The 14,714-nt window shown below is 40.7% G+C and overlaps 1 protein-coding gene across 1 annotated transcript in view; it reads left to right on the top strand.

The window, feature by feature from the left end:
- LOC126281283 (uncharacterized) overlaps nt 1-14,714 on the top strand; it is an 895,930-nt gene that overhangs the window by 818,294 nt on the left and 62,922 nt on the right. The window contains exons 8-11 of the mRNA XM_049980105.1: nt 6,902-7,171; nt 9,199-9,418; nt 9,944-10,096; nt 10,232-10,542. Of these exons, the coding sequence (XP_049836062.1) occupies nt 6,902-7,171; nt 9,199-9,418; nt 9,944-10,096; nt 10,232-10,542 (954 nt within the window). The remainder of the gene's footprint in view (nt 1-6,901; nt 7,172-9,198; nt 9,419-9,943; nt 10,097-10,231; nt 10,543-14,714) is intronic.

Here is a 14,714-nt window from a genome sequence, read left to right as displayed (position 1 = left end):
TGAAAGGATGTGGGTTTTAAGGGAGAGGGTAAGGAGTCATTCCAATCCCGGGAGCGGAAAGACTTCCCTTAGGGGAAAAAAAGGACAGGTGTACACTCGCACCCACACACACACACACACACACACACACATATCCATCCGCACATACACAGACACAAGCAGACACCTTTTTTTCCCCTAAGGGAAGTCTTTCCGCTCCCGGGATTGGAATGACTCCTTACCCTCTCCCTTAAAACCCACATCCTTTCATTTTTCCCTCTCCTTCCCTCTTTCCTGACGAAGCAACTGCCAGTTGCGAAAGCTTGTAATTCTGTGTGTGTGTTTGTGTGTTTTGTTCATGTGCCTGTCTGCCGGCGCTTTCCCGCTTGGTAAGTCTTGGAATCTTTGTTTTTAATATATTTTTCCCATGTGGAAGTTTCTTTCTGTTTTATTTATATATATATATGTAAATAAAACAGATATGTGCGGATGGATATGTGTGTGTGTGTGTGCGAGTGTACACCTGTCGTTTTTTGCCCCTAAGGGAAGTCTTTCCGCTCCCGGGATTGGAATGACTCCTTACCCTCTCCCATAAAACCCACATCCTTTCGTCTTTCCCTCTCCTTCCCTCTTTCATGAAGAAGCAACCGTCGGTTGCGAAAGCTAGAAATTCTGTGTGTATGTGTTTGTGTGTTTTATTTATTGTGCCTATCTACCGGCGCTTTCCCGCTTGGTAAGTCTTGGAATCTTTGTTTTAAAATAGAAAGAAACTTCCACATGGCAAACGAATCTGCTCCAGTCCTGAATCCCTGAACCATTACACCAACAACCTGAAAACAGCTTTCGCATCCCGCAACTACCCTCCCGACCTGGTACAGAAGCAAATAACCAGAGCCACTTCCTCATCCCCTCAAACCCAGAACCTCTCACAGAAGAACCCTAAAAGGGCCCCACTTGTGACAGGATACTTCCCGGGACTGGATCAGACTCTGAATGTGGCTCTCCAGCAGGGATACGACTTCCTAAAATCCTGCCCCGAAATGAGATCCATCCTTCATGAAATCCTCCCCACTCCACCAAGAGTGTCTTTCCGCCGTCCACCTAACCTTCATAACCTCTTGGTTCATCCCTATGAAATCCCCAAACCACCTTCCCTACCCTCTGGCTCCTACCCTTGTAACCGCCCCCAGTGTAAAACCTGTCCTATGCACCCTCCCACCACCACCTGCTCCAGTCCTGTAACCCGGAAGATGTACACGATCAAAGGAAGAGCCACGTGTGAAAGCACCCATGTGATTTACCAACTGACCTGCCTACATTGTGACGCTTTCTATGTGGGAATGACCAGCAACAAACTGTCCATTCGCATGAATGGACACAGGCAGACAGTGTTTGTTGGTAATGAGGATCACCCTGTGGCTAAACATGCCTTGGTGCACGGCCAGCACATCTTGGCACAGTGTTACACCGTCCGGGTTATCTGGATACTTCCCACCAATACCAACCTATCCGAACTCCGGAGATGGGAACTCGCCCTTCAGTATATCCTCTCTTCTCGATATCTGCCAGGCCTCAACCTCCGCTAATTTCAAGTTGCCGCCGCTCATACTTCACCTGTCTTTCAACAACTTCTTTGCCTCTGTTCTTCCGCCTTGACTGATATCTCTGCCCGAACTCGTTGCCTTTACAAATGTCTTCTTGTGTCTGTGTATCTGCGGATGGATATGTGTGTGTGTGCGAGTGTACACCTGTCCTTTTTTCCCCCTAACTGAAGTCTTTCCGCTCCCAGGATTGGAATGACTCCTTACCCTCTCCCTTAAAACCCACATCCTTTCGTCTTTCCCTCTCCTTCCCTCTTTCCTGAAGAAGTGTGTGTGTTTGTGTTTTATTCATTGTGCCTATCTACCGGCGCTTTCCCGCTTGGTAAGTCTTGGAATCTTTGTTTTTAATATATTTTTCCCATGTGGAACTTTCTTTCTATTTTATTTACATTATATATATACACTCCTGGAAATGGAAAAAAGAACACATTGACACCGGTGTGTCAGACCCACCATACTTGCTCCGGACACTGCGAGAGGGCTGTACAAGCAATGATCACACGCACGGCACAGCGGACACAGCAGGAACTGCGGTGTTGGCCGTCGAATGGCGCTATCTGCGCAGCATTTGTGCACCGCCGCCGTCAGTGTCAGCCAGTTTGCCGCGGCATACGGAGCTCCATCGCAGTCTTTAACACTGGTAGCATGCCGCGACAGCGTGGACGTGAACCGTATGTGCAGTTGACGGACTTTGAGCGAGGGTGTATAGTGGGCATGCGGGAGGCCGGGTGGACGTACCACCGAATTGCTCAACACGTGGGGCGTGAGGTCTCCACAGTACAACGATGTTGTCGCTCCTGGGGTATCGGCGAGGACCATTCGCAACCGTCTCCATGAAGCTGGGCTACGGTCCCGCACACCGTTAGGCCGTCTTCCGCTCACGCCCGAACATCGTGCAGCCCGCCTCCAGTGGTGTCGCGACAGGTGTGAATGGAGGGACGAATGGAGACGTGTCGTCTTCAGCGATGAGAGTCGCTTCTGCCTTGGTGCCAATGATGGTCGTATGCGTGTTTGACGCTGTGCAGGTGAGCGCCACAATCAGGACTGCATACAACCGAGACACACAGGGCCAACACCCGGCATCATGGTGTGGGGAGCGATCTCGTACACTGGCCGTACACCTCTGGTGATCGTCGAGGGGCCACTGAATAGTGCACTGTACATCCAAACCGTCATCGAACCCATCGTTCTACGATTCCTAGACCGGCAAGGGAACTTGCTGTTCCAACAGGACAGTGCACGTCCGCATGTATCCCGTGCCAGCCAACGTGCTCTAGAAGGTGTAAGTCAACTACCCTGGCCAGCAAGATCTCCGGATCTGTCCCCCATTGAGCATGTTTGGGACTGGATGAAGCGTCGTCTCACGCGATCTGCAGGTCCAGCACGAACGCTGGTCCAGCTGAGGCGCCAGGTGGAAATGGCATGGCAAACCGTTCCACAGGACTACATCCAGCATCTCTACGATCGTCTCCATGGGAGAATAGCAGCCTGCATTGCTGCGAAAGGTGGATATACACTGTACTAGTGCCGACATTGTGCATGCTCTGTTGCCTGTGTCTATGTGCCTGTGGTTCTGTCAGTGTGATCATGTGATGTATCTGACCCCAGGAATGTGTCAATAAAGTTTCCCCTTCCTGGGACAATGAATTGACAGTGTTCTTATTTCAATTTCCAGGAGTGTATATAGAGGGAAACATTCCACGTGGGGAAAATATATCTAAAAACAAAGATTCTTTCTGTAACTTACCAAATGAAAGCGTTGGTACATTGATAGAGACAATAACATACACAAACACACACACAAATTTCAAGCTTTCACAACCCATGGTTGCTTCATCAGGAAAGAGGGAAGGAGAGGGAAAGACGAAAGGATGTGGGTTTTAAGGGAGAGGGTAAGGAGTCATTCCAGTCCCGGGAGCAGAAAGATTTACCTTGGGGGGGAAAAGGGACAGGTATACACTCGTGCACACACACACACACACACACACACACACACACACACACGCAGAAAGATTTACCTTGGGGGGAAAAAGGGACAGGTATACACTCGTACACACACACACACACACACACACACACACACACACACACACACACACACACACACATATCCATCCGCACATATACAGACGCAAGCAGACACATTTTTCCCATGTGGAATGTTTCTTTCTGTTATATATATTGGTTGGTTTTCCTTTACAAACAAAATGATTTTTAAAGCAGAATTTTACAGGCTTGTTTAATAGAGTGGTCCCAAATTAGTCTAGAGTGAAATTTGTGTTATTGATATGTGTTAACAGGGAAATTAAAAAACAAAGAATAACCAGCACTCCAGGCGCGACAGCATCATCCTGGTCTACACTGACTACTGCCACCATGCAGCAGTGCTACTCAGCCGCTCTTGGCGTACTTTTTATTCTTCATTGCAAGAACAAAATTGCAAATAATTGAGAAAACATCAGAAAAATGTGCCTGAAGACTCTTAGGAACATCACATGACATATAACATTCCCAAACTATTACCCCCCAGATTCTTACTATTGCAATCTTTCCTGCTGTAAAACCTGCACCATGCTGTGCTCACTCACCACCCTTACTCCAGCCCTAACATAGGTAAATCTTACAATATAAAAGACAGAGAAACTTGCAAAACCACACCTATTGTTTATAAACTAATTTGTGTCCACTGTACATTGTTCTATATAGGTATAACCGCCACTAAAGTGTCGGAACACATGAGTGAGTAAAGTAAAATTATCTGTTTTGAACGTGAAGTACCCAGCATGCGTGACAGAGTGACTTGAAGATCAAAAGTTTCTGCTCACCACTCTAGTTATTTGGGTCCTCATACCTGGTACTAATTTCCTTGAACTCGAGAGATGGGAACTTGGTCACTAGAACATTCCTCCTTCTCTTTTTCTTCATTGTCATCCTTTTGAGTTATGTGTATTTGTCATTATTTTATTTATTGCTTTTACTTTTTAATTGCACTTCACTCTCTGCCCTCTCTTTTACTATTATTATTTTTTTCACAGATTTTTCAGTTGCACTGTTCATTTCTCTTCCTCTATTGCCTAATCCATCATTACTTATCCATCATTACTTCTCACTCTGCCCTGATCATCTCTGGACCGAAGTTGGCACAGTGCTTGGTAGTATACTATCTTTGACCTCCTACTCTCTCTCTCTCTCTCTCTCTCTCTCTCTCTCTCTCTCTCTCTCTCTCTCTCTCTCTCTCTCTGGCACCTCTCCCTTCATTTTTATCTCCCCCCATCTCACAACAGGTGAGTCCGTCTGATTCTGAAGTGTGAGTGATCTGCTCTTCCTTCTTAACTTATCCCTCTCTTCTTCCGAAAGAAGAAACTAGTTGTTCAAAAGCTAGAAAATAGTTTACTTTTATATGTATCAATCAGCAGTACCATACATTCTGCCTTCTGAGGTTAAGTATTTGCTAGCGATCCATTTCATGCATCACCAAGAAGCATCAGCCACATTTTCTCTCTAACAAAAGTTGTTCCACCTGATCTATCAGCCCTAAATTTTTGATGGAAAAACCTTTGGAAGACCCTGTGTGTGTGTGTGTGTGTGTGTGTGTGTGTGTGTGTGTGTGTGTGTGTGTGGGTGGGTGGGTGGGTGGGTGGGTGGGTTGGGGAAGGGGAGCGTTCTTTCTGTCTTTTGTTAACTAATAGCACTGAAATATAAAAGAAATAGCACCTAATCTTAGTAGCTGTTTGCACAGTCTTTCACAAGGCATGGAATTATCAGAGATTCTTAAATATTCAAGGCAACAAAACAGCACATGTAATAAAATATGCACACACCAAAAAAAAAGTTTCGCATTACCTCGGTTCTGAGAGTTCCGGAACCTGTACAGAAAATTGGAATAGAGATCAACATAAACATCATTTCTGCCCTTTTTATGGCTCATGAAAACTACACATTGCATGTTGTACCACCATACAATGAGACCTTCAGAGATGGTGGTCCAGATTGCTGTACATACTGGTACCTCTAATGCCCAGTGGCACATTCTCTTGCATTGATGCATGCCTGTATTCATCGTGGCATACTATCCACAAGTTCGTCCAGGCACTGTTGGTCCAGATTGTCCCACTCCTCAATGGCGATTCAGCATAGATCCCTCAGAGTGGTTGGTGGGTCATGTCATCCATAAACAGCGCTTTTCATTCTATCCCAGGCGTGTTCGATAGGGTTCATGTTTGGAGAACATGCTGGACACACTAGTCGAGCAATGTCGTTATCCTAAGGAAGTCATTCACAAGATGTGCACAATGGGGCACAAATTGTCACCCATGAAGACGAATGCCTCACCAGTATGCTGCCGATATAGTTACACTATCGGTCAGAGGAAGGCATTCATGTATCGTACGACCATTATGGCACCTTCCATGACCACCATTGGCATATGTCGGCCCCACATAATGCCAACTCAAAAAAGCAGGGAACATCCACCTTGCTGCACTCACTGGAGAGTGTGTCCAAGGCATTCAGCCTGACCGGGTTGCCTCCAAACACATCTCTGACGATTGTCTGGGTGAAGGCATATGCGACACTCATCAGTGAAGAGAACGTGATGCCAATCGTGAGCAGTCCATTCGGCGTGTTGCTGGGTCCATCTGTACCATGATGCATGGTGTCGAGGTTGCAAAGATGGACCTCACTATGGATGTTGGGAGTGAAGTTGCATTCCTCTGAGCCATAATCCATAGGTAGTGGTCATCCACTGCAGTAGTAGCCCTTGTACAGCTTGAGTGAGGCATGTTATCAACTGTCCCTCTCTATCTGTATCTCCTCCATGTCTGAACAACATCGCTTTAGTTCAGTCCGAGATGCCTGGTCACTTCCCTTGTTGAGAGCCCTTCCTGGTTCAAAGTAACGATGCGGACATTATTGAACCACCTTATTGACTGTGTAGGCATGGTTGAACTACAGACAACACGAGACGTGTACGTCTTCCTGGTGGAATGACTGGAACTGATCGGCTATCGATCCCCCTCCGTCTAATAGGCGCTGTTCATGCGTGGTTGTTTTCATCTTTGAGCGGGTTTAGTGATTTCTGCGAACAGTCAAAGGGACTGTGTCTGTGATACAATATCCCCTGTCAATATCTACTTCAGGAGTTTTGGGAACCAGGGTGATGCAAAACTCTTTTTGATGTGTGTAATTGTAATAAATGATTTAAGAAACAATTACCCTGACAAATGCAGACTGATGTTAATGTGTTTAGTTATAATTCCAGCTTCTGGTATATATAAAATGCTTTGGTGTTACTGGTTCTTATTTTTGTAACGTTCTTACAGGATGGTGCTGGCCCACATGCGAACAATTCCAGAACTCATTCTTCTTGGTCCTCGTTGCCAGTCTTCAAAAAGGCTGCCAATATTTTCATTTATGGTGAGACACCCAAGAGGTGTCTTCCTCCATCACAACTTTGTATGTACAGTTTTGAATGATGTCTTCGGTATCCAGGCAAGAGGTGGATGTGCATGTGCTGGTCCATATGCTCAGGATCTGCTAGGAATTCCTGAAGAATTAGCTCAGGAGTATGAAGAAGTACTGCTTGAAGATCGGTGAGTGTGGAATAATTACATGAACATTAACAAGCTGACATTTCTATACCAGGCACCACGGGAATATTCTGTATTGAATGCTCATAATTTAGCTCAATGCTGCCTGTAGAATAAGCAGTCCAATTTTGTTTGCACTTACTGTTTTCTAAAAATGTAATGTGTGATCATTAAGATATGAGTGATTTAGCCCAGCTATTAAATAAACAAATTTATCAGTTATTTGTAACATAAATATTGTTTGATAAGGTGGTTCATCATTTGCCTACCAACTGGAGTGCTTTGTAGCAGATTGGCAGGTGATGTGTAGTAATGTCTCTAGCTTTTTGGTCTCTCACTTTTCCTCAGAAAGGAAGACGAAAAATATAGATGTAAGCACAGTTTTGATTCCATTTCATTATCAGGTAGTTGCCAGGTCATTTTATAACCCATGAGCAGCTTCTCCCATGTGATGCTGATGATGAGGTCTCATACTCTGAGGAGCATAGAGGACTATGCAGGAGACCTGCTCCACTTACTAGGCAAGGTCCTAACAGCGGTGATTTGCCATTGCCTTTCTCTGACCATAATGGGGATGAACACTACTGCAAGACCACGAGCTGCAGAATTCTCCCATGTGCCTCACTAAAAACAAGATTCTGCTCTTCACTCTGGTATCATAACAGCACATTAATAAATCAATATATGTGAGTGATGGAGCATACATCATTTGTAATTGCTTTAGTTTGGGTAGATTTCTGTGATTTTCCCACGGTAATCATTTAGTATTTAATATTCACTGAATTCAGCTGTCTGCTGTATTACTTACTACATTTTGTAAATGATCAGTTTGGTGTGGATGTGTCACACATCAATTAAAGTTTTATTTCTGAAATATTAAGGCTTGTACCAGATCTACTCAGGAGATAGAGTGTGTGAAGGATGATTGCTTTTATATCTACGTGCAGGGTGTTATTTAGCCTAATTTTTATCTTCTTGGTCTCAGGACCAGTGTGAATAAAGAAATGTATTACTTTCTGCACAGAAATCTCAAACCTGGTTCATTGGATATAGGGCACCATCTTTCTTCAAGTGTTTCCCAGTTAGGACTTTTCATCATTTATCTTACACCCACTCCCCAGATAGACCAGCATGTAACTCTTTATACTGCCCTTCTTTGTGTATGCTACATGTACCCTGTTAGTCCAAAATGGTATAGCTACCAAACCCTTGAGTATTATTCTGTGTGTGGACAGTCGCTTACCTTAGTCTGACCTTAATATTTCCCTCTCTTTAAAAATTTTCTTTGAAATGTGTGCTACATGGATGTGAATAGATTACATTATTGAACTTCAACAACTTCTGGCATTTTTCGTTTTTCTGTTTGCCTACAAGTATCATTCTGCTTTTGTTCTCATTCAGCTGATATGTATGAATGTTCATCTCATTTGTAATTTTTTATTATTTAAATGTCTCCTGTTGGTAGTAGAGTCCATTATTTTTCTCTTCAGTCTTTTACATTATGGTCGCTCAAGTTCCTAGAGAAGTCTTAATCAAAATTAGTTTTCCCACATGTCAGAGCTAGCAGTTTAAATTCAGTATGCATTGAGGTAACAAAGTATTGTGTTTGTAGCTACAAAAATATTTTGCAGCAATTGTGCTCAATAGGTGTTCTTAAATCTTCTGTGCTGGTGTATAAAATTTAGATGATACTTTTGGTAGTTTGGGATCCACATGCTTCTTACCTTTGTGATGATCCCTACTGATGTTACCATTGTACATGGCTAATGCTGACCCAGCTAATGTTTCTCAGTCTTTGTTTGTATGCTGTATATGCCACTGTCTCTACTGATTAGTGTGCACTTTTTTGTCAACTAGCACATTTGGTTTGTCCAGTAAAGAGCTATTGACACACTGAAAGTGCTAGGTAATTACATTCTTGTGTGTTAATAATTCTTGTTAACTTCCCGCTAAAGCAAATTCAGCTTTGTAGTAACTTTATTCCAGTGTTAACCCAAAATGTCATCTGCTTAATGTAACTTCTTGTGCAGGCGACTTGACCGCACTCATTTACGCCGCCATGAAGAGCACTCGAGCTTTGAAATGTTGCGTCCTGGTTTTGCTCGTATCTCATTGCCATTTTTTATGGCTGATCAAGAGGTGGCTTTTGTTTTGGAGGCTATAAAAATGGTTGCTACAGAAGGATGGAAGCTTCTGCCTCAATACATACTAAACCCTGAGACGGGAGAATGGAGACATCATACAAATACGGTAATTTTTGTTACTTTAGACAGTATTCCGTAAAGTACAGTAGGAAAAATATCAAGTGTTTCATGTGTAATTAAAATATTACGTAGTAAAGCTCAAACACTTATTTCAATTCAGTTCGTATAACATATCTGCTTTGTATTCCTGTTATGGTTTCATGGAAGTAATTTTTGAACCTTGTACTTTTACTCCATTATTTTATGAGTAAATTTGAACAATTTTTAGTTGTTATTAGAACCACAGTATTGTTTGAGTTCCAAGTATCTAAAATAAAATCCAAGTTGTTTATTGGCAATTAAGTATTTGAGAATACAAGAAAACAGTTTTGGATGCTATCTTTGATTGAAATAATTTGTCAGCTTTTGTACAAGTTCTGATAAGATCAAATTATTCTATAAGTTAACTTTGCAATTAAATTAAATTTTATTTCCTTTCACAATAAGTAATAAAAATTGGTAAATGTAGAAATTTTGAAACAACTTAATTTTTCTAGTTGCCTGACTTGTATAGCATAATCAAACATTACAGGTGTTTCGCGAGAGAAAATGGCTTGGCCATATAAGATACACTGATGGCAAAATGACTGTAAGTGAAAGACGTATCTCTTGCCTCGGTACGTTCCCTCAGGATTATGCTGACTGCCTCCATACAGCTCGCAATATATTCAACAAGGCTAGAAAGGTGAGACCTATCCTAGGTTGTTTTCTAGTGTCTGTCACTTTTGCATAGTATCTTAATTTCAAGGGGTTACATTCAGTATATGTTTTTAAAACTAGAGACACTAAATACAATTTTCATTTTTTCACTTTTTCTCAGATGGCTCAGAGGTACCCACTTGCTGATCAGTGTGTGATGTTTGATGAACACACAGAAAAGTTGCGGTGGTTTATGCTACCAAGTGAAGCACAGGATTTGCTACTGGGACACTCACGTCGGGTTAAGCACCACGTTCCATTTGAACCAGCTATATATGGAGGTTCCCGGGGGTCACCAGTGCCTCCCCCAGTTGCTGAAGAATCATCCCTTCCTCCTTCCCCTGAAGCACTTCCTCGTCACGGGAGCCTTCCATGCATAGCTCCACGGCTGTCGGGTGGCCGTCCAATCTCACCAGCAGTGCCATCTCACAGGTGTGACATCTCTTACGTAATGGCTATTTTTGAATGTTAGAAATAATTTAATATTTCTTAATCAAACCTTGTATGTAGACTCACTCATATGTTGATCCTGACCTCGTGAACTTAATAACAACTTAGTAGCAGAGAAATTGCTGTACTATATTTTTTAGTAACAAGAGATGCTAAATTTCACAGTTGATTTTATGTAGGCTTACTTTGAAAGTTTTGCTGCCTAAGCATTGAAGATCTTAAGTATTATTTTCAACTACTAAATAATTCTGATGTTATTATCAGAAGTGATTGCACTTTTTGTTTACAAGGTGAAAAATGTGGAATATGGTTTCCCTATGCATTTGAAATATTCATTCACCCAAAGAGTAAGGTAGATGTAATTTATACCCAAGTAAGTCATTGGTACTAAATCGAGAAATTAAATAATCTAAAATAATTTCACTCATTAAAATAAGGGGGAAATACAGATTAATATTTATTTTGTGTTATCACTTGGTATTTCTCTTTTTCATTCCCATTTCATTGATGCCTTGATCTCTTACTTTTATCAGCCTTTCTATTACTCTTTGCTGTACTCCAGTCTCTGCCAAACTACGGAAATTACTTGTCCTCTAAAAGTACACTTCCAACATTATACTGACTTTGCTTAATGCCACATGAGTACATAGGAAATTAATGATTTAGGTTTTTTTTTGTTTTCCTGAATCATTTCTTACAAATATCAGGTTGATTCCTTCAACAAGGCCACAGTCGACCATCTTACGTATCCACATTATCACATCTGTATATATTTATATGTGTGCTTATAGAGTTACACGTTTTCCCTGTGTTAAGCTGACAAATCCTTTATAATTGTAGAATGATATCTGGTGAATAAAATGTTGCACTACTATAAAATAATAAACATTTCAGTCAGAACTGATCCAGTAAATTCTTTGTCATTTATGTGTCAGCCTGTTGCCAAATGGTAACTAAAAGTTTTTTATACTATTATTTGGAAGAAAACAGTATATTTATACCTCAGTGCATATAAATACATTGGACAGGTAAAAGGGATACACTTGAACATTTTCATAATTATAATTACATTTTCAATGAAAAACGTCCATGCCTATGCTCCCACTCAGTGACACTATCACTTTTTTTTCTACGGCAAATGGAAGGGAATTAATGCTATGTCGTGAAATCCCACAATGTTTGATACTGGATTGTTACCTGGTAATAACTTAGGTTAATCATCTCCAATGGCTTTAAATGACTTTAGAAATTAAATGTTTATAGATGATACAAGTGCAGTAATCCAGTGCCCAAACTGAACCATACAGACATAGCCCAGCAGATGATAGGTGTATAGGCCTGCCACTAACAGCAAACTGTTTATGTTGTAATCTCACACTGTCTCATATTTTGGATGAACCAACATGTAGATAACTTTTTTTCTGATGATAGATAGCTTTTTTTCTGATGATACTAAGTTTGTAGCTGCCACAACTGATATTACACTATTCATTCACACCTCAGCATTAGTTGTTGCATGCGTTAGATGTGCTACACACTTCAAACAATACCCATTTGGCTAACATCAGACCCGTGACAATATTTCTGTCTTTATATTTCATCTTTCATTCTTCTCTGTGTTTGCAACTGCGTCAGCATTGCTCCATATCTCATATCAAGGAATTAATATTTTCTTTCTACACGAATGTAGTATATGCCTATTGTAGGATCACATAAGTGTTTTGTTATTAGTTTATGGTATAGATTTGTTTTCAATCTGTCTTTAAATATTTTGGTGTTAGCTATTTCTTTAATCTACTAGCACAATTTGTTGTGCAGTTTAGTCCCTAGTAGAAAATACTTTTATTGTGCTTCATTTCAAAGGCAATTAGGTAGGCTGTTTGAATAGGTATAGCTGTTTGTATAATAATTGCTAATGTTTTTTTCATAATGTATGCAATGGATTGGTAGATGTGCAGTACAGAACAAGTTGGTTGGTTGGAAGCCCAACTAAAGCTAAAGATTGATTGAACTGAGAAGTGTTGCAAAACTACAGGGCACTTACTACCATACACTGAGGACAGAATTCTAAAGGAATAACATACTGTTAAAACTGGGATCTTTATGTGCTAATTTCACTTAAACAGACATTTAATACTCGTCCTTAAAATTTTTTGGAAATTATACAATCTAATAAATTATTACATACTTCAATTTGACATATTATTTTCTCCCTTTAAGTTGAAATTTGTGCTGTTTGTTTTCTTTATTTCTAATATTAGCATAATGCATACTAATCAACTGTAAACCAGCTTGTGGGTTTAATTTACTACTTCCATAAGGAATCTTGACATTTTTATCTCTGATTACAGTGGTGGTGTCATCATCAAAGAATATGTTTCCTCATGTTTTATATTCTCTGCAAAATTGCTACACCATATTACTGTATTTTGGATATGATAAATGTACCATCAGAATCTTCACCTTATTTGAGGCCTGTGTTCTCTCCACTCTAAGCACCTATTTTCCACATATCATTAACACCAGTCATTGGTTATTCCTCTTATTCCTAATGATTCTAGCTGCTATTGTAGAATTGTATGATTAACTGTGTCAAAGGCCTTGGAAAAATCTAAAGATATACCTGGGACATAGTCATCCTCGGCTGGTGTGTAAAGCACCAATTTTTAAACTCAACTACAATCCTTTCTGCACTTCGGAAAAATTGTGCTCCACTAAGGAGATTGTATTTATTCAGATAATTCATTTTTATGTTTTTTGTGTTATTCTGCTATTCTTTTAGATGACAGCAGAGAGACAGATCTGTAACTTTTTATATCTTGCCCGTTGCCTTTCTTTCATTAAGGTAAAACTTTTGCCTGTTTCAGATACTCTGGGAAGCTACCTGAGCTGAAAGACTCATTTATTCTGTCTGTTAAAGAATCTTGCATTCATTGTTCCAGTTCATTATGTGGCTGTTAATCCTGCTGACATTTAATTTTGTGAATTTTTGTTCTGTTTTCCTAATATGTCTTGTGTGGCGAAGTAATATCATGACTGTTCACATTTTTTGATAGGAGGTACATATATATTTCGGAGAATTTTTGTTGTAATTTCTCTGTAATATTGAAACAATACTCATGACGTAAATAAAATAGAAAGAAACTTCCACATGGTAAAAATATATTGAAAACAAAGATTACAAGACTTACCAAGCGGGAAAGCGCCGGCAGACAGGCACATGAACAAAACACACAAACACACACACAGAATTACGAGCTTTCGCAACTGGCAGTTGCTTCGTCAGGAAAGAGTTGCCTTTAAATATGTCTGCTTGTGTCTGTGTATGTGCGGATGGATATGTGTGTGTGTGTGTGCGAGTGTACACCTGTCCTTTTTTTCCCCTAAGGGAAGTCTTTCCGCTCCCGGGATTGGAATGACTCCTTACCCTCTCCCTTAAAACCCACATCCTTTCATTTTTACCTCTCCTTCCCTCTTTCCTGACGAAGCAACTGCCAGTTGCGAAAGCTCGTAATTCTGTGTGTGTGTTTGTGTGTTTTGTTCATGTGCCTGTCTGCCGGCGCTTTCCCGCTTGGTAAGTCTTGTAATCTTTGTTTTGAAACAATACTCATTCACACAAAAGGTGAAAAAGTGACAGTCTGGCAAAAGGGCACATTCTGCGGACCACTTGTAACATAATTTTTGTGGCAGGGGTTCATATGATTAGATTAATAGTTTACTGTAAAAGAGTGCCACTGTTTGAAATACTTGATGTTATAGAATTTAAATTTCCATCATGTCAATTGGAAATAAGTTTCTTAAGCTTAAAACAGCAAAGCAAAGCAACAACAATAATCCAAAAACAATGAGGCAGAAAATGAGAAAAGGATGATGCTGAAGTACAGTATAAAACATTTATAGAGATGAATAGTGTAAATACAAGACTGACTGCAACACACATGTATGTATGTAATTACATAGGTCTCTTTAAGGAATCGGCCCATTCTGTGATAAATTTTCTGACAGAGCATGAGAAAGTCATTCTCAAGCATATGATATAAAGATAGGTGATGTAAAATAGTCAAACAAAATGACGGATTGCTGTTGTATGCTTACCTGGTGAAGAATTGTCCACAGAGATTGAAAAATTGGCACATCATTTATCATGGAGGTCT

Source organism: Schistocerca gregaria, chromosome 7, assembly GCF_023897955.1.
Source record: "Schistocerca gregaria isolate iqSchGreg1 chromosome 7, iqSchGreg1.2, whole genome shotgun sequence".
Classification (NCBI taxonomy): domain Eukaryota; kingdom Metazoa; phylum Arthropoda; class Insecta; order Orthoptera; family Acrididae; genus Schistocerca; species Schistocerca gregaria.
Note: the sequence above shows the minus strand (reverse complement) of the source record. Positions and strands in the feature narration are given on the sequence as shown.